Source organism: Vombatus ursinus, unplaced genomic scaffold (genome assembly GCF_900497805.2).
Source record: "Vombatus ursinus unplaced genomic scaffold, bare-nosed wombat genome assembly UNPS02014779.1, whole genome shotgun sequence".
NCBI classification, from domain to species: Eukaryota; Metazoa; Chordata; class Mammalia; order Diprotodontia; family Vombatidae; genus Vombatus; species Vombatus ursinus.
The window spans coordinates 35,853,548-35,878,500 of NW_020954557.1; the positions used below are offsets into that span (position 1 = coordinate 35,853,548).

The following is a 24,953-nucleotide window of genomic DNA, read 5'->3' on the forward strand; positions in this document are numbered from 1 at the left end:
GGATTCATCAACATCGGTCTTCTTCCTGCTCTGTTTAGCATTTAAAGCCCCTTCACAACCTCTTTCTGGCCTTCACTGCTTCGCCTGGCACTCTGTGATCCAGTTAAGCTGGCCCTATCTCTATTCGTTGCATAGAACACTTTTCTCTAGCTTCTGTGCTTTAGCTCTGGCCAAAACTCAGCTCACATCTCCTCTTCTACAAGAGGCTTTGCCCTGAACTGCTAGTGCTTTGTATCTGAGGTTACCTTTCATTTACACTGAATATAACTTCTGTCTTTGGGGCAGCTGGGTGGTGCAATGGATAGGGTGCTCGAACTGGAGTCAGGAAGACCATCTTCTTGAGTTCAAATCTGGCCTCAGATACTTACTGTGTGACCCTGGGCAAATCACTTAACCCTATTTGCCTCAGTTTCCTCATCTATAAAATGAGCTGGAGAAGGAAATGGCAAACCATTTCAGTATCTCTGCCAAAAAAAACAAAACAAAACCCAAATGAGGTCATGAAGTGTCCAATATGACTGAACAACAATAATTGTGTATATTATTGCTTGAATCATGCTCTCTTCTCCATTTGAATGTGAGCTATTTGAGGACAGCAACCTTGTTTTTGCCTTTCTTTGTATCCCCAGTATTTAGTGCAGTGCCTAGTGCAAAAGGAAGTGCATAATTAATACTTATTAATTTATGTCAAATGAGATAATATTTGTAAAGCTAGGCATAGAGTAAGCATTGTATAAATCTTGCTATTATAGGTGTTGTTGTTGTTGTTGTTGTTGTTGTTATATACAAATGAAGAGTTAATACTAAAGGAAAAAAAATTCTAAAGGAAACATTCATTAGAGCCAGCTAAGCAGGTCTTCACCTTGGAAATAGTATATTAACTGGAATTAATCTATAAATTGGAAAATTGAAAGAAAAATGTGAAATTCTTTTAAAACATATTGTAAAGATGTTACCACCTTAACCTGGTCTTCTCTTTAATTAATGCTGGGCCTGGAATCAGGAAGACTTGTCTTCATGAGTTCAAATCTGACTTCACACAGGTGTGACCCTGGGCAAGTCACTTAACTCTGTTTGCCTCAGTTTCCTCATCTGCAGAATGAGCTAGAGAAGGAAATGGCAAACCACTCCAGTATCTCTGCCAAGAAAACCTCAAATGGGGTCACGAAGAGTAGTAGCCAAATTCTGTCTATTCTATGACCAGAGTATCTCTCAAATCTGTCCCTTCCATTCTATTCCCATTGCCGCTACTCTTATTCAGTACTTTTTGACTTCTTAGCCAGAACTTGTAAATTCCTTATCCGTCTTGATGTATACATCTTCTGTGTCCAACTTTTCCACTTAATCATCTTACTGTATTGCTATGATCACACCACCTTCTCAGGCTCCTGGTTTATCATCCAGATTACTCTATATTGCCTCCCTATAAATAGACAAATATATATGAAATCTACCTTTCCAGTCTTCTGTGACATATAAAAAGTTTGAGAGACACAGTTTCAGGGTAATAAATCATTTTATTAATCATGCTAGCATATAATTAACCAAAAGAGTCAGCAGCAGTCTCAAATGCCAAAGACCAAGAATGGGTGTTCTGAGGGTGGCAATCAATTCTGATTGGCTAACAAATAATGAGAAGATTGAATATTATAATGAGAAGTGACCTATTTTGTTATAATGAGGGCCTGGGGAATGTGACTCTGATCACTTAGTCCTGGCCAAGAAACTTACCTCTTATCCAGACTATCCCCCACCTAGGACAATCCAGACAAAATGGAGTCCACCTCTGCTCAGACCTGGCTGAGTGGAACACAATGGACCAGCATTCACCTTAGATTAAATTGTTTGTAAGATTTTCTAGTTGGGTGGGAAGATATCTCCCACCCAGTATGGAGACTTGGGCAGTCTTCTCCACCAACAGGTGCTGGCTTGGCCTAGTAGAGAATGGGAATTTAGGAAGGGAAAAAAAAAACTTGGATCTCCCCAAAAGTTGGTAGTTTAATAATCATTTCTTTCCCTTTACAATGCTCTCCTTTACATCCATGTCCTCTAGACACACTATTCTCTGAACCTCTCTATGCCTCAGCTTTTCTGTAACATAAGATAGTTGGAATGGAAGACTTTTAAGGTCTTTTCTAGTTCCAAATTCATGATATAATAATAACAATAATAGCATTTATACAGCACTTTAAAGTTTACAAAGCACTTTGCATATCGATTCTCATTCTATGAGAGTAGGAGCTATTATTAGAATCCTAACATCTTAATCATCATCCCCATTCTTATCCTTTTCTCTTTCACACACACACACTATACATATATTACATATATATAATATATCTATATATATCTATATCTATATATATCTATATATACACCTCTACTCAGCTATGTCTGAAAAGGATTACTTTTGGCAGTTAACATTGCATCCTCCCTTCAGGATCAATTCATGTAACCTTTTTCATAAAGCCCTGACTAGTCTCCCTCAGCTACACGTGATCTCTGCCTCTCCAGTGTTTCATGGCATCTTGTCAGGACTGCATCTTTGTTCCTAATGTGTCCTAATTTGTGTCATTGTTATTTGTATGTAGGCCTTCCCTCCGCTGTTACATTGCAAACCCCCTGATGACAGGGCCTATGTCTTACTTCATCTTGTCATCCACAGCACCTTGCACATACTGGATATTTGATAAATGTGTTGAATTGAATTGAATGAGAAGTGATTTAGTTAAAGAGCCACCAGTGTGTTTACTGAAATATCGAACTGCCTAAAAGTCTGTAGAATTGGCGCTCCTCTATCATTTCTGGCTAATCACATCATGATACACAGACTTATTAATAAATGATATAATGTATTTAAAGAGTAGTATAAACTGAATAATACTTCATAAACGTAAGACTAGAGTCATAACCAGAGGGTGGAATCTCACTGTATGACATTGTAATGTGTCCCTGCGGAATATCCCTATGGGAGAAAATTCTTGTTTGTAATGAGGACAGTGTAGCTCTGAAATATCATATGCATCACCCAACCTATCACACTAAGGTGAGAGCAAAGGGAAAATTGTAACCTAAGGTACCTTAGTCTAAGGCTGGTATACTTTCCTGTGGTTCTGTCCATCTTTCATTTACCTTTCAGATCATAGCCAATGTGACATAGAACTTTAAGGGACCTTAGAGATTATTTAGTCCAATCTTCTGCATTTTGTAGAATGAGGAAACCAAGGACCATAGGTTTAAAATCACTTGCCTAAGCTCATGCAAATAAGAAAAAGACAGTCCTGGCCTTCTAGGAGCTTACAGTCTAATGGGGAAAGATGATGAAGAGTTGGCTGGGCCAGGCGACCTGCTTAAATGGAGACTTTTAGAAGAGCTCTTCATTCCTCCCCTCCAATCAAAGGGGTCCCAGAGCAGAGGGTACTGATAAGGCTTGACCATTAACACTGATGCAATCTGGCACAATGATGAAATTCCTGTTGATGAGGGTTTAAGGGTGGTGAGAGAGGGAGATGATGGAGAATTCCAAAGAAATACAGCAAGGTGGGAAATAAAGAGCTGAAATTCTAAGCTAGGATGTCTAGGTCCAAATTAAAGTTTTCTTTCCATTTTAAGCTCACTGTGGAAAACTTCTTGGGGAATGAGACTGTTTTTAGATATCCAGATAGAATTGAAAACTATTCTATTTCAATTGGTCAGTCCTAATTTAAACATACAATATATTCTACCTCTCCCAAACTTTAGCTAAGTAAGCCTTGGAGATTCTATTTAAGAGTTACCAGTATTTTCCCTTCCCACCATTTGTGGGATGCCTCAGGGCATCATTGACCTTATGTATACATAATATCACCAAAGTGAATACTTGTAAATATTCTAAAAATTATAGGCACCCTTACTGATGAACATTTGTATATGTTTTGCATAGTCTGGATGCTTTCAATGCAGTAAGAGAACTAACAGCAAAAGATAGAGCAAATCTAACTGGGCAGTGAGGTGACACAATGAACAGTCATTCAAAGGAGTCATGGAGTCATGTCTTTCTACCTGAAATCTCTGTTCCATTTCTGCTAAGATAAGATGCTGTTGGCTAATGTGAAAATATGTTTTGCATAACATCAAATGTATAATCATTATCAAATTGCTTGCCTTCCCAAGAATGGGGAAGGTGTAGGAGGGAGGGAGAGAATTTGAAACCCAAAATTTTTTCAAGTGATTTTTAAATTTTTTTTTACATATAATTGGGAAATATTTAACAAAATAAATACAACTATATTTTAAAAATAAAATAAGATACTAATCATACAGAGATGATTTTGGGAAAGGATTAGTCGATCAGTTTGATGTAAATGGCTGAGGCCCAAATGACCTACTTAAGAGACTTGAAATTTTGGCACCCTTACTTCCATCTCTGGTGGATATCACACGTCTTTTTTTAATCTGACATTTGACAGAGTTTCTCATGCTATTCTTGTGAATAAGACGTAGAGGTGTGGGCTGAATTTTGAAACTGGTTGAATGGCCAGCCTCAGAGTAGGTATTAGTGGTTCAATAGCCGCTTGGAAGGAAGTTTTGATTGGAGGCCCAGGGATCTAGGCCTCACCATATGATCTTCATTTTTATGAATGAGTTGGATAAAGGAGTCTGTGAAGTTCTTATCAGATATGCAGATGACACTAATGGGAGGGATAGTTAATGTACAATCAGGATTTCTAACCATCTTAACAAGCCATAACACCAAATGGAAACATAAAATCAAATGGAAACAAAATGAAATTTAATAGAAATAAATGTAAAGATTTACATTTAACTTTTAAAAAAAAATCAGTGTCATAAGTAAGAGATCAAGGAGATATGAATAAATAGCAATGGATCTGAAGAAGATTTCAGAGTTTTAGTGCATTATAAGTCACAGATGTGCAAATGTTCAACAACCAGATCCTAGGGGGAAATTAATGTACACTGGACAAATACATAAGTTTTATCTGTATTATTAACATTTTCTCCATCACTTTCTTAACTCTAGACAATCAACAGAATAGTAAATCAAGTCCAAATTTGTAGCACTGGCAAATTTTTTGGAGTGCAAATGCTTATACTGGAAGTTTAACAATTGGCCCAAGCAGTTCAAGCTGGCTTAGGCACGCCTCTACTTACAAGCCCAGTATAAGTTACCTGTATTGCTGATGAGGTGGTAGTTGTTCCAGATCCACAATTTCCTTGGTTTAGAAAACTCTCAGTGAGAGAACACCTTCTGGTAAAGCAGGTCAGCAATTGTTTTTTACAACTTACTGTCTTAGGAACTTGACTGGGTCTCTAAAAGATTAATCGTTTGCCCAGAATCCCACAGCTGGTCTATATCAGAAGCTGGACACGAGTCCAAGGTTTCTCATCTCAGAGGTCAGCTCTAGAACTACCACTATAGCATGGTGTCCCTTGTCAGTCAAAACTACTAGTGTGATCCTAGGCTTCATTAAGACTATCTAGAATAGTGACTAAGACTAGAAAGGAGGTAGTCCCACACCATTCTACCGTGGCCAGAAGACATCTGGGGTATTGTATTCAGTCCTACATTCCTTATTTTAGAGAAGACATTGGTAATAAATAATAAGAGTGTCCAGAGTGGTGAACAGTATCATGCTTATATCATATAAAGAACAGTTGAAAGGACTGGAGAGATTTAGAAGAAAAAAAAAGAAAGTTTAGTGGGGCCTTGATAGCTGGCCTCAAATTTCTGAAGAGTTGTCATGTGGAAAGAGGGTATAGATATGTTCTGTTTGGCCCAGATGGAAGAGCTAAGTGCTGTGGACAGTAGGTACAAAAAGGAAAACAAGACAAATTTCCTGCCATTTAGAGCTGCCCCACTCTAGAATGGTTACCCCAGGGGCTATAGATGCTCCCTTACTGGAGTTCTTCAAACAGAGACTAGATGACCATTTTTGGAAAATACTGTTCAATTATGTATCGGACCAGACAACCTCAGAAGTATCTTCTGATGCTGAAATTCCATGATATCAATTCTGTAATTTCCCTACTTTCCCAACTGGGTGGAAGAGCAAGACAGAGGTGAAGCCAGTTGTCAAGAGATTGCATCTAATGTATAAAGGAGGTTGAAGGACCTCTAACTGATAGAGTTAGTATGTAAAAACATGATTTGGATCCCTGTTTTCTTCTTCTAAACTCACCTTCAAGAGAGTCCAATAAACTGAAGCTTTGTTGACAGTAGATAACAGGCCACTTCAAATCAAGATCATGCCCACATATGCTCTTATTCTCTAAATTTTCCTGACTCTGCTTTAAGCTTTTTTGAATGTTCATTCAGAGACTTCAAGGTCACCTTTTAAGTAGATCAAATAAAGAAGTGGCAAGCAAAGTTGGGGTTGTGGCATTCAGGAAATTTTGGAGGGTATGAAAATCTCAAGGAAATACAAGAAATATCCAGATCATCATGCAATAGAATATAAATATGACATGAAAAAAAAAATCAAGCACTGTGCATGATTTGAGGGGAAGACTGTGATATTGATTGGACATATTTCTTCAGAACTAAGATTTCAGGGATGGACAAAAGATAACACTCTTATAAAAACTTCATTGGAGCTATATTTTGATTCTCAGAATGAATACCCTTCATAACTAAAAATTTTTTTTGTGCTTCTAATTGATAGATAAAGTTCTTTAGATTAAATGTACCAATGATGATAGGGACAAAGTTAATGCTCATTTCCTCAAATGTAACAACTTTAAAGAAAAAAAAATTATATGTGAGCAAATACAGTCAGTTTGTGGTCAATAAAGTCAGGTCTGTATTATAACTGAGGTACTTTGAAACTCTTTTTACCTTTAATATTATTATCATTCCTTGCTTTGTTTTGCATGGTAGATTGAGGCAGTAGTATTCAACAATATTGCAAAGCAAAGACAATACTAGCATGTAATTTAAAATAGGGATAGCATACCAAAATCCTTAAAGAAATAAAGAACAAATGCAGAACTTAATAATAATTCATTATTTTTCATAGCGCAAAGTAAGGGAACTTTGTATACACCCATTAAAATGTATTGCTTTATCTATCTCACTGAAGCATATAAAATTGATTCTCTTAACTTAACTGTTTATGTTATCTGGGAGTAATTTGCTTTGGGCTGAAAGAAAAAAAACAAGCACCTCTGCGAATTTTAGGAAAGGAGGAGGGAAAGAAAGTGGGAAGGAGGGCAGGCAGGAAGGAAGGAAAGAAGGAAGGAAGGAGGGAAGGAAAGAGGGAAGGAAAGAAGGAAGGAAAGAGGGAAAAAAAGAAAGGAAGGCTCTATTAAGTGCCTACTCTGTGCAGTACCTTATTGTATTGGTAGCCCCTTCCTTCCTGTTTTGGGGGGAGATCCTGACCTAAGATTTCTTTAGTATAGAAAACTTCCTCCACCAATACACATAAGTAACTGAACTGCTCTGTAAATTAAAATCTTGGAGGGTTGCCTGGTGCAATAAGAGGTTAAGTGACAACCATGGTCACATAGCTGGTATGTACCAGAGTTTGGGCTTGGACCCTGTTCTTTCTGAATCCAAGAATGGCTACTTATTCATTTTGCAATGATGGCTCTGAGCCCCTCCTTAACTGTTGATAAATTACTATTTCCTCAGTAATTTCATCAGTCTTGAACCATTTCTGGTACCCATTGATTTGTCATCATTCTGAACTTTAAAGTTGAGATGGTAAATATATGCCCATAGCTATTCAATAGTTAACTTTGTATATAGCACATTATAAAATTTATAGCACTTGAAGGAGAAAGCACCTAGATGAATCCTCACCTTTTACCAGTGAGGCAACTGAGGTTTGAAGCAGTTAAGTGACTTGTTCACCTTTACATGTAGAGTTACAGGCAGACCTGAGGAAAGAACTTAGATATATTGATTTCCAGTCCAGTGTCCTTTGTAAATCTTACTAACTTTTCCATTTTATTTTCATATTTAAAAAAACTAGTGCTTTAAAAAGACAACCTGATAAGTTATTCACCTGACTTCAACTTATGAGGTTTAATTTAAACCAGTTGGAAGACTGAGATGACCATGGACATAGTCTAAAAAGGACATTTAAAAAAAGAAACCTATCCCAGCTCAGATGAAGAAAAGATGGATCTATAGACCTCCTTCATATGCTCAAAGGGAGTGGTCACCTTCAAAAAGGAAGATTTGTTTCAGAGAAAAATTATTTCAGATTTTTCCAGTGGGAAGAGGTGCTAACACGCAAGGAAGAAGCTGAAGAGGCATGTAGGGGCATTGTGGCAGTAGCTATGCAGAGGCAGGAGGAAAGCAATGTTAATATGGAATTATCAACATAATTTAATCTGAAAACAGTCAAGAATAAAGTGTTCTTTGTGAGGATCAGTGTTGGGACAGGGGAGGAATGTCAGGCAGTGGTAGTATAGGGGTGTTTGACTGGAACCAGACTCATCAAGTCATAGATAAAATTCTAGCAGTTACTGGAAAACGTGAACAGAGAAAATCCCTAGCAGCAGTGGTCAGAGAGTCTCTGGTTATCAGTGGGGAAATGCAACTAAGGGTCTGGAATCTAGAACCTCAACCAAGAGGAGCAACTGTTGCCTGACTTTTTTTTTTGCTTCAGTTTAAGTCCATAGCTATATACTAAAGTGCACAGGAGATTTCACTTGGCTTTAGGGCTTCTGCTGGGAGACTTCCACAGAGATAAGATTATTTATAATGAGGTTGTTATTGTATTTTACTGACTTAGATGAATCCAAGATAGCCTCATCTATATTAAAGTCCATGCTATGGCAAATTTGATTATAACATATTGCAGTGTTTTTATGACCACTGGCAGTACATTCAGTAAAGTCAAAAGCCTGCCAGCCTGTCCTCTTTCCCAGTATAAGAATCATTTTTAAAACATCCCTGGTAGATAATTATCTAGGCTCCTCCAGTAATGGGGAGCTCACTGCTTTACCAAGCAGTCCCTTTTATTGTTAGGAGACTACAAATGTTTGACTATTTAGCTGAAATCTGCTTCCCTATAATTTTCACCCATTCTTCTTAGTACCTCTCTCTAAAGTCACAGATAAAATGGAAATTTTTTTACATGATAGTACACATAAAAACTATATCAAACGGCCTACCATTTTCAGAAGAGGGAAGGGGAGGGAGAAATATTTGAAACTCAAAATCTTACAAAAAATGAATGCTAAAAATGTTCTTGACATATAACTGGAGAAAAATAAAGTACTATTAAAAATAAACAAAAAAAGAAATGTTCTCAAGGAGGAGAAAATTTTGAATTGATGCAAGTTAAATGAAGTGATATTTTTAACAGCAAATGTTACATGCATTTTATTTAAAATATAATCTTTCTTTTGAAAATAATATGGCATGATGAAATTTTGGTTTCCAAGGTTTGACTGAGCATTTTGAAGATACTTGTTCAAAAATGTTGATCAAATTATGAAATACCAGAGGTCTCCTGTGAACAAAGACTGCAGTATACCACTCCAGTATAGGATTAAAAGTTCTGTAATTACAGACGGAAAAAAAAGTCACAGATAAAGTTGGTGGCTGTTCAGCTAAAATATAGATTGTATTTTGACCTTCTTTTTGTGTATTATTCTCTAGGCATTGCATTCCTTTATATTTGCTCACTTCCTCCTGCTGCTTTCTTCATTTTTCTACCTAAAGTGTTTTGAAAAGTATTTGTTTGTTTTCATATCAGTGTTTACATTTTTTCTTTTTTTTCCTACTTTCTTCATATACTTCATATACATAAATTTCATTCTTAATCCCTCAAAATAGATAGCAGTAAAAATGCTATTTTCTTTTTCTCAGGTGCTCCCCATTGGCCATCCTAGCACACTTTCTGATTTTTCTCTGACCCTGCAACAAAACAATCTATTAAAAAGTAAAGTATGAAAGAGGACTGGCTGGTGTTTTATTTAAGGCTTCCATTTTTTTTTCTCCACATCTAGATCATTACTCAGGAAAGAAACTCAGAGACTTTCTAGTATAATTCTCTTATTTTCCAGATGAGGGAAATTAGGCCCAAAAGATTAAATGACTAAGATGTGCTCATATAAGCAGTGAACACAAGCAGAGGGATTTGAATACAGCTCCTCTGTTTCCAAAGCCTTTTCCATAGCCCTTTCCATCATACCACATTGTCCCCTTATTTATAAACTCGATTGCTGCATCTGCAAGGTTATTTTATCAGATAGCACAGGGATAGGAAGAAGGATTAGGTGAGGTGAGGAAATTGAGGCCCAGAGAGATTGTTACTTGCCCAGGGTCACACAGGTAGTAAATAACTGAGCCAGGATTTGAATTTGGGTCCGATGACTGCCAAGTTCAACACTCTTTCCACTGAACCATGATGCCATACATTGTCTACTTGAAAAACTTGATGAGTGGTAAAAGAGAAATTTCAGCAAGGAGTGTTTGGGAATAATGGACTGCAAGGAACGAGGGGCGGCATTTATAAACACATAAAGGTGGGAAGGAGATCATGTTGGAATTCTAATTTATATGCCTGTTCTTCATTATGTTGATGGTTCTGATTTGCTATGTCACAGAGATATAGATAGAATTTTCCCCTTGTGATAAGCCAGTTCAGGGTAAAATGTCTGGGTAATCGTATTGGATTATTTACAGTTGTCGTCATCATGATTGCTGTTGATGGTGATAATGGTATGACCTCATTTACCAAGAATTCCTTAAAACAGATATCACAAAATCCTAGCCAATGTAGTTACCACTGTGAGCTAAGTTGTTTGTTCTCTGGAGCTAGGAGATTTTAATATGTATGAAAGAATATGCCTTGATGCCAATCATGCAATCAGAAGTTCTTCTGAATGCCTATAGCATCTGGAGTAGGAGAACTGAGTGGCAGAGGATGTTTCTGAAATGTATTCATGCCCCAAATATACCTTGGTTTGTCCTGTCTTCTGAAGAAGTACCATGCTTCTGCTTACCTTTTGAAGTCTATTTATCACATGGAAATGATTTTTTTTAAAGAAACCCCAAACTTCTTACCAGATGATGGGAAACTGATAATATAACAAATATATTTTTTTTCATCTGAGAACATGATGAAACATTTTTGCATAGGGATAAATAGCCTTGAGAAGGAAAAAAACATCATAGTAGAAGAAAATAATGCTAGGAGTCTTACCCTGGCCACATTTGAAGAGATTATTAGAGGGGGTCAGCATGTGCCCAGCACCGAGTTTCTATTCATAACAATTCTTGCCATTCTGATTTTCCTTAGAGTGGACAGCTGGAGGGAAAGCACTTTTTATTGTCATCAATGTGATGGGAAACTTTTTTTTTAACTTTAAGTCTTTGTCAGCATCTCATAGTAGCAGAGGGCATCTGGCAAGTCGGCCTAAAGTTCCAGAATAGAGTATAAACCCTTCAAAGAGTATAAACTCTTCATATGCATGCTATGAAAGCTGAGTTTGGAATCAACATCTTGAAAATTAACAAGATAAAAATCATTTTGTCCAATTTAAGTCAATTTTGAAAAATGAGGTTAACTCAGTTCAACCCCAAAAGACAACAGTGTATAAGGAAAAAGAACACTGGACTTAAAGTTGGAAGAGCCTCCTCAAATCTTGGCATGGGCACTTGGGAAAGTAACTCAATCTCTTTGAGCCCCTCTGGAAAATGAGGTTATTTGACTAGATGCTCTCTAAGGTACATTCTGGCTCTAAGTCCCATAATCATATTCTATATAGTGGTTGTGAATTCCCAGTACCATCAATAGGAATAGCTTTTTCTAGAGATGGCAACAAGGAACAAAGTTAGTTGGTCCCGTTGCAATGCATAGTACTAAGTAGGATTTTATCTGATAGCTCTATCATTGCTTGCTCACCTAATACATGTTGTAGATTGGGCTGAGTAGCAGCAAGGGCCATTACCTGTGCCATTACCTGTGCTGTTACCCATTACCAGGCCATAAGTCATGAACTCCCCTCGTGTATCACAATGGATCCATAACAGAGCCTATCCAAGACCAACATCATAATTAGGACACACCACTTAGCCTTTTCCCTAGCACTCCTCTCACAGGTCAAATGTTCTTTGTACACTAATAATAACCTTTCTACTCATAATAATGTCTGGTCTCTGTTTACATAAATCTTCTCATAGGCTAACAGCATTCCTTTTTCCCTGGAAGTGCTAAATAACCCCTAGAGAAATACTGGCTTACTCAACTGTTTCTTCTACTTCTGCATTGAGCACAGAGGAAGGAATTTGCTACGTAGGCTGTGAATGTCAGAGCCTCTATGGGTCCTCACCTTGCAGTCCTGTCCCATCCCAGACTCCCAACTGGGGATGTGCAATGTACACAGAGAGGCAGTTTAAATAAGACATGATTGTTACCCTTATGTAATATAAAATCTAGCAGGGAGAAGTTAATAGCTACATGAATAACCATAATATGTGATAATTGTATGAGAGGTAGAACCAGAGAGCTATTAGAAGTTTAAGTAGGGGATGTTATTAGAGGTTCTGGGGTTCAGGGAAACAGGACAAAGACTATTTCATTTTCACTCTGGTAGGCTCTTTTTTTGTGCTTTTTGGTGAGGTAATTGGAGTGAAATGACATGCCCAGGGTCAAGTGTCTGGTCTGAGACCGGATTTGAACTCAGTTCCTCCTGACTCCAAGGCCAGAGCTCTGTCCAGTGTGCCATCTAGATGCCCCTCTGGTACGCTCTTAATAGCTATGTGTTGATTTGAACAATAGCACACACAAATTACAACCATGTAAGTGAATGAGGGCAGATGGACAAAAAGTCCTGTTAGAGACTTGGAATGACTGAAAAGTTATCTTTTATTAATTTGAATTATTCTAAGTTGTTTTGACATTTAGTGGTATTTTTTAATAAGGATAGGAACTGAACTTGTGATTTCACTGATATAGGGAATGCCTAGGCAGGGAAAGTCCCTCAATCGATGTAGGTAGAGACCTCTGCAAACTAGAGAGTGGCTAAAAACACTGAGAAGTGAATCAGGACTTGAACATAGGTCTTGGCTTCAAGGTGGGCTCTCTATTGCACTCTGCTGTCTCCACTTTGGTATATGAAAGGCAGTAAGTGAATTATATGGCATTACACCCTCCCACCCCCCACAGTACATTATCTGCCTCTCAAAAAACAACAACAACAATACTACAAATATCTTTGTGTAGAATTTTATGTATTTTCCTTATGCTCTTGTTTTTTGGAGAGGAAATGGGTAGAGCCTAAAATATGTAACTGACTAGGCCATCAACAAGTATGCACAAAATAAATGAAGTTGGTGTTCCACACTATTACTTGTTTAATGTTTCTGACTCTAATGGTATCAATATTTTCAATATTCAGTAGACGAGACTGTCAGCCATGATTTTCTAAACAGCAAAACAGTGATACCAGGACTCAAGAATTTCTATCGTACTGTTTTCTCTCCAGTTTGTTTAATTCCAATTTTTTAAAGTACATCCCTTAAAGCCATCTCCTTCCATCTTTAAATTACTTCCTGGCATGTCAGTAATATCTGGCAAATTTAAGTTATTGCTTCTTCTTTAAATTGAACTATAATATATAAATATACAAGTAAAAGTTAAACTTGCTACACAATGAAGCAAAGGCTCAACTTCCAGTGAGTATTAATATTTGAATAAACTCAAGCTGGTGTTAGAAGAATGTGCCTGAGAAGCATTGGCATTATTAGAAAAGGACCCAGAAGGGAAATCTCTTGGTTTTATTTTTATCTTGATGACCTTGTAGTTTGAGTTAATGGTTTCTTAGCCTGACTGAAAAGTCAAGGTGACTTTTTTTTTATTGACTTGAGTCAGAGAGAGAAGAATATTCAAAGTTGTATTAGATTAAATTGCAGGTCTGATACAAAATGAAATGCTTTTATGATCTTGCTTTTTTTCCCCCTCCAATTCTATATCATTCCAGTTTAATGGCATAGTAACTATATAACTGGAACCTACCAGCTACAGTTATAAATATTTATCATTCATTTTTAGGTAATATGTTTTATAGGTCTTTTTATGAAGAAAGCAATTGCTCTTAATGCAGAAATAGTTCAGTGTGTATAAATTGGATCTGGGGCTTTTTTGGCACCGTGGAAATCTTGGTTCTCTAGACACTTGAAAACTTTCATGAGACTTTCAAGCCAGAAAGATCTTGATTTTTCCTAAAGATTCTTCAATATATATGGCATTTCAATTTTAAATCATCTCATGTTTCTTTGTAGCTTTCATGCCCTGCTACTCTTTGTCCTGGTACCAGGGCCACAAGTTCAATCTCCAAGAATTATGTTGCTAAGGAATTTCCCTTTCCATCAGTATATGGCCAGATCCTCAAGCATTCAAACTTGGGGGTTACCCTTGAGACAGTATCTGAGATTGGCACTGCTAAGGAAATGTTCTCCTCTTCTCATTTGGCTAGGGTTCAGAAATTATATTTTCCAAGAAGTCTTCCCTTGGACAACATAGGAAAGCATCTGTGCCTCTGGCATAAGACAGCTATTAATGGCTCATGGAGGATGGGACCACAACGCCAACAAGAGTTTTCTACATCCTCAGGATCTATTCAGAAGAAAGGTGGAAGGGAAGCCAAAAGTAGAATACCAGCTCTACTTTACACGTCATGCACAGGAGTTATCTCTTCCCACAGAAGACTTATCCATCCTCCCAAAACTCCGAGCTAACCAATTCCTCTTTAGAGAAGTCCCCATCAGTGAAGCCCATCTCTAGGAAGTGCCAAGGTGTAGTTCTAAGCAATCAGACTCATCTGGGGCAACCCCCATTGTTGAGATCTGACTAGGAAATGTCTTTTGGGATACATGTGGATGACTACAATAAGTAATGCCATGATATTTGATTATTTTTGTTCAAGTGAATGTTAAAAATCGATGTTTGTAATTTCCTCATCTTATCAAAAAGTTCAAGAAACATTTATTAAAAACCTACTATATACAAGTCACTGTGTTAGCTATTTGAAATAGAATGATTTAGTACATTTGATCCTCTTTAAAAACAAAGGACAAATATATCGTTTTGGTTTCATGGAAATTACACTGGATCTGGGTTAAAATCTAACTCACATATACTATTTGTATGACTTTGGACAATAAAAATCAGTAAGTATTTACTAAGTCCCTAATATGTATCTAAAGCTTTTCAGGGTATATGAAAACTAAAAATGAAATAATTCTTGCCCTCAGGGAATTAAAAAAAAGAAAGGAAGGGAGGGAGGGAGGGAAGAAAGAATGGAAGAAAGGAGGAATGAAGGAAGGAGGGAAGGAAGGAAAGAAAGAAGGACAAAACAACAACAAAAGAAATGTCTTTTGTCCTTTCAACAATGTGTCAGTGAGCATTCTCGGGCTTCCCACAGAAAGATATTTTCAAAAGTCTTGAATAAAGGTTCCTTCCCTATGAGCTCAGAAATTTGATTAGAGAACTCCCCTGATTAATCTCATACACAGAGGTTATTGCGTTGTCTTATTCTTTCTTTAAAATTCTATTATTAAAAGCTGATATTTAATTTACTCACATCACTTCGTTAACTCACAAGATTATCTTAAAAGGTAGTTTTCATCATTGCCGTACATATTTATGATTTCATCAATGTGGGGAACTCCAGTGCTGAAACTCCCTCCAAGATACAGTTCTGTAACTGAGGTTAAAAGAGTAGCCACATAATTGGTATGAGTGGGATATTGGACTCCAAGGCTGGCTTTCAATCCACTGTGCTATCTTTAAAGTGAGGATAATGAAAAAGAAGGAGGCAGAGAAGGAGTAAGAGGAGGAGAGGGAAGAGGAGGAGTGAGGTGGCACATTGACAGAGCACCAGACTTGGAGTCAGGAAGACCTGAATTCAAACCCAGCCTTAGACGCTTACTAGCTGTATTACCCTGGGCAAGTCACTTAATCTCTGACTCAAGTTTCCTCATCTGCAAAATGGGGATAATAATAACACCTACCTCTCAGAGTGGTGAAAATAAAATGAAATAGTATTTATAAAGTTTTGCAAACCCTAAAGCACTATGTAAATGCTAGCTATAATCTTCTCTCCTCTTCTTCTTCCTTCCCTTACCCCTCTCTCTTCTCCTCTTTTCTTCTCCCTCTTCTTCTTCCTCTTTCTCTTCCTCTCAATATACCCATGGTACCTTCTAGGATTTCTGTAAGACTCAAATGAGATGTCTATAAAGCTTTTGAAAACTTTAAAGCACAAAATAAATATGCATTATTATTACAGCACACAACTACTTCTCTGTAAGTTATTATTATTGGTGTTTTTGTGTATGAGGAAATTATGCCTCCGAAAGATTCAATGACTTGCTCAAGGTCACACAGTCTTAGAAGCAGGACTTGAAACCAGGAGCTAAGCCTAAGTCTTTTCACAGATAAAATGAGAGAGTTGCATTCTATGGCCTCTAAGGTCCTTCTCAGCTCTAAATATACGAACTTATCATCCACCACACTGTTGTCTGTGACATTTGGGAACATGGATTTAGCATAGAGATCTTCCCAACACTCCTACTAGTTTTGAGGCAACATGGTTCAGTAAAGAAAGAAACAACAGGGTTTGGATATCAGTTCTTGAAAAAAAAAAAAGAAGCAGGGAAAGGAGCTTGCTGCTTCCTAAATCTCATTCTGACTTTTAAATCTCACCTTGTCCCAGGGCTTCTGGGAAATCAAAGGTTCTCCCTGCCTCATTCAGCATCTGCTACCAGAATGGCATCTTCTTTGGTCTGTATTCTTAAACTGATGATTATCTGGTCTACTTTGGGAAATATCTTCTATAGTCACCACCCCTGCTTTTTATTTTCTCCCTAGAGCTCCTTCTCTTTCCTTCCCTCTCTTTCCCCTTTTTATCCCTCCTCTTCCCACCCCTCTTTCCCCCTCCTTACCCTCTCTTCTCTCATCTCTCCCTCTCCCCCTTGCTGTCTCTCCTACTTTGTCTCTCCCCATCTCTCTTCTTCATACTTTCCCTCCCTCTTTCTTCCTTCCTTCCCCCCTCTCCACTTCTCTCAATCCTCTTTCCCCTTCTCCCTTTTTCTCCTTCCTTTCTCCTTTTCTTCCCATACTCTCATCTCCCATCTCTTCTTTCCTTCTCTATCCCTCTCCCTCTTTCCCTTTCTCTGACTTTCCAACTTCTATCCATCCCTCTCCTTCTCCCTCCTCATTTGAATTAGACAGGAAGTCTTCCTGTATAACAACACATTTATATTCCTATTAGAGATATTGTCCTTTTAACCAAATCTGATGCTATTTTACCCTCATTGTCCCTAAGGGAGTGGTGTAGTGGAAAAGAGTCTGATATTGGGATAAAAAGACCTGATTCCATGAGTCACAACTCTGCAACTTTTGTTATTGCTGTTATTGTTGTCGTATGACCCTAAGCAAGACACTTCTTTCCTAGGCTTTACTTTCTTCATTTGTAAAAGGAGGAGTTTAGATTAGATCTCTCTGCTTCTTTTCTTCTCAACATGATTACAAATGAGATCCTGCATTTTGCCAGCCATCTTGATGTTGGTGGCCTGGCACTGCACAAATTGCTCTGCGTCTGGAGTTAAAGGGAGTTCAAATCCCACCTCTGATGTTTGCTACCTGGGTGACCTTGAGCAGGTCCCTTAGCTTCCCTGGGCCTCAACTTCCCCATCTCAATAATGAGTGTATTCATATAAACTGAATATATATATATATATATCTCCACAATCCTATAAAATATAAGCCATTATTGTTAGGGAATGTTTTTTTAACTTGTATTTCCAAAATATTAGTAATGGATTTGCACTGATCTATTCCCACTGTCTTACTAAATCCTGCATGTGATAAGGGTATGTTTCTTGGGGACAACTGGCTGGAGTTAAGGGTGAACATCTATGGGGAAAAAATGTGAAGCTAACTTTTCCAGATGGGTATTAGCACCAGCTAACTAATTAGCACCAGCTTCTAACAAACTGAGTTAAGCAATATATATTAATTACATATAAATCACAAATTCATAAGTCCTGAAGGAAATGTAAAGCATAAATAAATTAACCTGTCTAGGAAGGAGGCAGCTAGGTGCTTCAATGAAGAGAGTGCCAAGCCTGAAGTCAGAAAAACTGATCTTCGTGAGTTCAAATCCAGCCTCAGAAATTTACTAGCTATGTGACCCTAAGCAAGTTACTTAACCCTGTTTGCCTCAGTTTCCTCATCTGTAAAATTAATTGGAGAAGGCAATGGCAAACCATTCTGGTATCTTTGCCAAGTAAAAATCCAAATGGGGCTGTGGAGAGTTGGACATAACCAAACAACAAAGAAGGACAGACTAGAGGTAGGCTGGTAACAAGATTGACTCAAGATTTACATAGAATTTGATTCGTAAAATTTTGAATGGCAGCTGAAGCAAGCTTGTAGATCCAGAACATTTGAATAATAGTCGTAGATTCTTCATTTCAAATCTTCCCCTTTCCTACCATTGTTCATTGAATGTTTGCTACTGAGGCAATTGTGTTGTACAGAATACAATGAGTGTGACTTTTACTAACTTTTTAATATTAACTCATAGACAACCCTGCATTTTTTTCCTTAAGGCATCTTAACACATTTTATAAATACATTTCATAACATTCCTGTAATAGAAATATTGAGTAATGTTTGCATAGCTACTTCAACAACCCAATGAACATACTTCTGTAGCAGTCCAGTTGACTATTTCTCATTCGTTGAGGGGGGGCGGTGCTGTGACAGGCTCTGAGAACACACACCATTAATGCACATTTGTCTTCTGTTATGCACCAACTTCAAGGATGGTGTCATGTTTATGGTCCTCAATATAAAGATTTTTTTAATGAAATATTTTTGTGGAAAACAGAATTGCAATGGGCAAGTCATAAAGATAGTATGTTCCTATGTGGAAGGGGGGGGTCTTGTCATCCACTTATTCCTGAGTGATATGATAGAGATGCACGGTAAGCTACTATTTTGTACTTAATTATTTTGTATATATTTGTATTTATTCACTTCAATTTTATGCTTAATATAGTTATGTCTGTTCTCATCTCCCCCATTAATGTGTAAGTTCCTTGCAAAGAGGGATTTTCTCGTTCTTTGTACTTGTATCCCTGGGACCTCACAGAGTGCCTGGCAAATCATATATCTTTAATAAATACTGTTTGGCTGGTTTATTAGTACTACTTTACTGGAACTAGAAGCCCTACTTTAAGAAATGCATTTTAGTATTTTTAATAATACTGGGAGTTTTTGTTCAGTTTTCTCTCCTGGCCATAGTAATAATAAAGCTTTATATCTTTTATGTAAATTTTACATTAGCATAGAAAGTTTTTCTGTTTCTGATTTTGTTTCCATTTTTAGGCTTTTGCTTTTTTTACCCTTAAACTTGAGCTGCTCACATTTTTTATGACATTTCTTTCTTGAAACACGTGTATTTGATGCAGCTTTTCATCCATATCTCACTTATGTATTTTGGTGTACAACAGATTTTTCTGCATTTTGATATTTGCTTAGTCAAAAGATATCATTAATTGAAAAAACTCAATTAACCCATGAGCATGTTATTCTTTTTGGGTTTTTTTGTTTTGTTTTGTTTTGTTTTGTTTTGTTTTGTTTTTGGCCAGGCAGTTGGGGTTGAGTGACTTGCCCAGGGTGACACAGCTAGTGCATGTGAAATGTCTGAGGCCAAATTTGAACTCAGGTCCTCCTGACTCCAGACCCAGCACTCTATCCACTGTGCCACCTAACTGCCCCTGAGCATGTTATTCTTGTACTTTTTTAAACCACTTTCTGTCCCCTGAGTTTTACCGATGTTTTATAGTCACTGATTCTTTCATACAATATACCTGACACTTTACAATTCTCTGGACAGAACATAAATGTCAAGAAATTTGGAGAATAAAGTTTTTGCTTTGAATTGTTCTTATTAGTCAATTAATCTTAAAAATATTTTTGGAATCTAAAAATCTTTTAAAATTATTCTTTAAACCGGAAATAATTCAGTATTTCATCTTCCCCGCCACACCCTGTTTTACAGATGAGTCAACTTGATCTGTGTGGAATACTATAGCCCTGTAAACAGATTTAAAAGCATAGATCACATTTCCTTATTACTAACTGGGGTAGAGAAGAAGATTAGAACGCTAGTCCATTTTCTGCCCCTTTCCCTTTTTGTGCCTTATTCCACTTGGTTCTGGTGAGATTTTTTCTGAGAAGAGATTTTTTCAAATGGGCCCTACCAGAACACAAGGCGGGGCTCTACTGTGATTACTTAAGGGCACCAGTAATAGTACTAGAAACTAAAATTCAGCATGAGCAATGATGTGGGCTTCTCTCCCCCTCAAAAGAGAAAGAAGAGTGTGAGATGCTTGTTGTTTGCGAACAAAGTATATAGTAAAAAATTTAATGGGGAGGGAAGAGAGAAGGATGAGCAGTGTTGGTGAACATTATAAAGTCAGGGTCTAGTGGTAAATATTTAAAGATGAGAAGTACTTGCTTTTAATTTGGAAAATGATAATAAGTTGTTGAGACCCTCCTAATAAAGAAGTGACATGTTTGGAGAGGCAAATCAAATCAAAGAGAGAAATTATCTTAGCAGCAACATCATTGAATGTAGAGATGAGAGGAAGAGGTTAGTGGAGGTTGCTTATGGAAGGCTCTAGACCATAGATGTTGTTTCCATGGAAGAAAGATCAGATATGAATAGGACTGGGGAAGAAGCATCAGGTTTTAAAATTAATTTGGTTGATTTCATAAGGTATCGTTTTCCATGTTTGGGGGGGAACACTATGGGGTTGGAAGGAAAATAGGCACAAGAAGATAAAATCAAAAAATTTTGGGGAAGTGATCTTAGAGATTTAGGCCAACCCCCTCATTTTGTAGATAAGGAAATTTATAGGCCCAAAGTCATAATGGAACTTGATGAAGGCCTTAGGACTTCTTTTGTGGCACCTTCAGGACTAGAACTCAAGTCTCTTTAGCAGATAATTCAATTAAGTTTAGATAATTAGGCAGAATGGTTTAGGGAATGTGATAAGTTCTCTGTGAGCCGTAGTAAATTTTGTGTTTAGTATAAAGAGAGTAATTCTGAAATAAATAACTGAAATTTATGTTTCATTTTAATGTAATATAAAATATTGTAATATAAATAGCTTTGTAAATTTTCTCTTCAGAGTTTCATGACAACCCTCTAACAACAGTGCTACTCTAATACACAGATGGGGAAACTGACACTCAGAGAGGTTATGACACTTGCTTGTGGCCATACAAATCATAGGAGCCTAGGAAAAGAGATTTAAAGTTCAAAGGGACCTTAGAGGCAATGAATCCAAGCCCCTTATTTTACAGATGAGACAACTGAGGCAGTGGTGAAACAATTTCTCCACAAAGAAGTCACAGAGCTAGGATGTTTCCATAGCATAGTTGAACCTGCGTCCAGTGTAGGCCTTTTTTCACTATGCCATCAAGTTATGATCATAAAGGTATGTGGGTATCATAAAGGTATGTAGGCTTTTTAAAATATCTACCAAAAAGGGGAACAAACATTGAATATTTCTTGCTGGAAAAGAACTATTGTAACTATTTTTTTTAATTCAGCACTACAGATCTTGAGGTAGCTATTTTATATTCGGGAATGTCCTCTGTAATAAATCTGGTACAAAAGGAAAGATAAGAATTTGGAAAGTAAAGTTTCAAGAGATTCTAGAGTATACACATTCCCTATTACTAATTTCTTAGACTTCTCAGGAATGCCTCTTTAGAACCTAACTGAAACATAGCTTGTTAGAAGCTGATACTTTAATGTGTAGTGCATTTGGAAACGTTGATGTAATTTGGAATATATTTTACAGAAAAAATAAAAATTTTGGAACTTTTTCATATGAAGGGGAAAGCCTATCTTTTAAATGTTGTCCATTTAAGCAATATTTATCAAGCATTTTATGTGCAAGGAAGGGGGCTGTGGGACAGATACCTACTTCTATATCATCTACTACATGCCAGGTACTGTGAAATAACATCTCATATGAACCTTGCAACAATCCTGCAAGGTGAGTGTTGTTATTATTTCCATTTTGTTATTGTTGTTGAATCATTTTTCAGTCATGTCTCACTCTTCATGACCCTATTTGAGGCTTTCTTGGCAAAGATACTCTAGTGGTTTGCTAGTCCCTTCTCTAGCTCATTTTACAAATGAGGAAACTGAGGCAGAGTTAAGTGTCTTGCCCAGGGTCACATAGCTAGTAAGTATTTGAGGCCATATTTGAACTCAGGAAGAAGTGTTCCAGACTCCAGGACCAATGCCTGGAGAACCTAGAACCTAGGCACAGAATCACCTTGCTGCACATTTTATAGTTGAGGAAACTGAGGCAAATAGACATGAAGTGACTTGTCCAGGATCACGTATCAAGCAAGTGTCTGAGGCTGGACTTGAACTCAGGTCTTCCTGACTCCAAGCCCAGTGTTGTATCACCTACACCAGTCAGCTTCTCAAGAACCTGTGCTTAGGCAATGAGGAAAACAGTCCCTGCCCTCAAGGAGCAGAGAGAAGAAATGAATACAACTAACGGTAAAACAAATAAGAGTCTGAAAGTGCCTGACAGTTACAACAAATATGTTATGAAAACTATTAGAATGCAAAGAAACAACTGGTCATCTTATCTATTATTAAAAAAATTAATGGTGATGGAAATACATTAGAACCTCTTCAAGCATTTATAAGAAGTCAAGCAGAAGTCACAAGTTAAGTTCAGGCCCGACAAGGTCCAACCTGAAGCAGCAAAGCCTGGCTACTGAATCCTGCAAGTGGTAGCTGGCAGGTCACATGTGTATTCAGAAGTCAGGGGATGTTGTTCCTCTTGTGCAAAGACATCTTACAGCTGAGGGAAAGCATCAGCCACAAATGGTCTGGCTCTGCAAAGACTTCTGTTAGCCACTGAACTTAAAGAATTTCTGTGCTCCTTTTACCCAGTACTGTCAGGGCCCAGGTTACACATTAGTCATCAGAACTCCTATCATGAAAAGAATCTCCAAGTCAGAGTCATGAATTGGCCCCTTCTTGGGTCACAGCATATCATAATCTGTTGTTGTTGTTTGTCCTTTATTCTCAAAGAGGACCAATGACAACATGAGGGTGACGTCTTGACATGCTTGTCAGTTGGATTTAAGTGAGGCAGAGATGCACAAAGTCATCAGCCTCACTGTCTCCTCCAGTATCATTGGGGTCCAGTGGCAAAACACAAGTCGAGATGACCAGTGATGGTCCAGCATCATGTGATCATTTACTGCATGGCAGACATCCATTGATCCTTCTAGTAACTATGTTGCTGCTCCCCCTTTCCTCTTCCACCCTATAGCAAACACACCCCTCCACTGCCAGTAAATACGCACGAGCTCTTCATCATATTCAACAACATCAGAAAAGGAAAGAAGGAAAGTATGCCTGTCTGGTAGGAAATCCAAGAACAATCAAAGAGATAGAAGATAAATTCTGAAACTGAAATTAACTCAAATACTGATTTACTCTGAAAAAACGAGTAAGAAAAGGAGTGATCTTTTGGCGTGTGTGACAACGGAGTTCACAAAGAGACCACTTCATGTAAGGTCTTCGGATCTCTTGTGAGAAAGCTCCTAGTGGGTGGGGACGTCATGTCTTTTGTAAACTTTATACTGACCTAGTAATGAAATGAAAAGGTTCAGCAAGCCACAACACCAGAGGTGCTAGTCCTCCTTGAACACCTCATGCTGCTCATCCACCTTTGCTGTCTACCTGGCACTTAACTCTCACCTGTGGCTCCAAGAAGCTGTAGCATGCACACATGTAGCAGCCACACCCCAGGAAATCATCTCAGCAGATGGGCTAAACTAGGTTGAGGGTAACCTATGGGCCTCAAACTTGTCAGCGAGTTAGGGGGGTGTCTACCTCAAGCATGTGAAGACCACCCCTGGTGAAATGGGTGGATGAGAACAATTTGTTCCAATGGCCATGAAGGCTACTGAAGCAGGTGCTATAGCTCACTTAGAGCTTGGTCAGACATCAGAAACGCCAAGGTCATCCACTGCACCCCACCCTGGGCCATCACCAATCATACTGACTTTTGTCTTGCTACTGGACCTTGATGACTCTGGAAGAGAGAGTGAGGCTGATAACCTAGTGCATGTCATAGTGCTTTACATGCCGTAGGAAATTTAAAATATTTGCTGAATGAAAAATACATCAACTCACTGAATTAGTCTTTTCTTTAGATTCTAGATGATATATAGACAGCCCATTTTTTAAACTTTGATTTTGAATGTTTATGAGAATTCTCACCCTCTTTTAGCTAATATTGCCTTGTTTTTCACTGCAAAAATGTAAACAATATCCGGTTTATGTTACTTTTGACTTCAGGGCTGAAGGAACTTGCCCTAAACTATTTTCTCAAAGAGATATTGTGCCCATCTGTTAGCCTGCTGCACTTCAGTAACCTTTCCCATTCCCAAATCCATACTTAAAGAAATTTTTTTTCTTCTCTCATACTATGATATACCCCAACTTCAAGCCAAGTTTCCAGAAAAAGTTCACTTCTCCTAATCTAACTTCTCTTTCTCAGAGTGGTTGTCAAATATTTGGATTTCACACCTGTCCCTGTTATATACCAACTGGGTAGCCCCACCTCATCTTATCCTTAATTGTCTTAGGTTCTGTCAGTCTTTATAGTGACCAAAGAATTATTAGAAGAATATTTATTTGGGTGTTATGTGTATTCTCTTAGATTGAGCAAGTGAGCAATAGAGTTGATCCATCCATAGAGTGTGTGTGTGTGTGTATGTGTGTGTGTGCACGCATGTGTGTTGCAGAGGCACTGAGAATAGAAAATGAATCATCAGGAGGAAGGAATCAGACCGGAACACCTTGGGAAAATTGCACAGCTCTTCCAATGACCCCAACTTTATCCCTGAAACAAAGGCCCATATTTTCAA

The 24,953-nt window shown here is 37.8% G+C and overlaps 1 protein-coding gene across 3 annotated transcripts in view; it reads left to right on the forward strand.

The window, feature by feature from the left end:
- ZNF385B (zinc finger protein 385B) overlaps positions 1-24,953 on the forward strand; it is a 491,057-nt gene that overhangs the window by 193,987 nt on the left and 272,117 nt on the right. For 2 of the 3 annotated variants that reach the window (XM_027866019.1, XM_027866020.1), the window contains exon 1: positions 18,775-18,952. The exons of the other annotated variant lie outside the window; for it this stretch is intronic. In XM_027866019.1, the coding sequence (XP_027721820.1) occupies positions 18,799-18,952 (154 nt within the window). In that variant the 5' untranslated portion in view covers positions 18,775-18,798. Of the gene's footprint in view, positions 1-18,774; positions 18,953-24,953 lie in introns of those variants that run through there. 3 annotated transcript variants of the gene reach the window in all.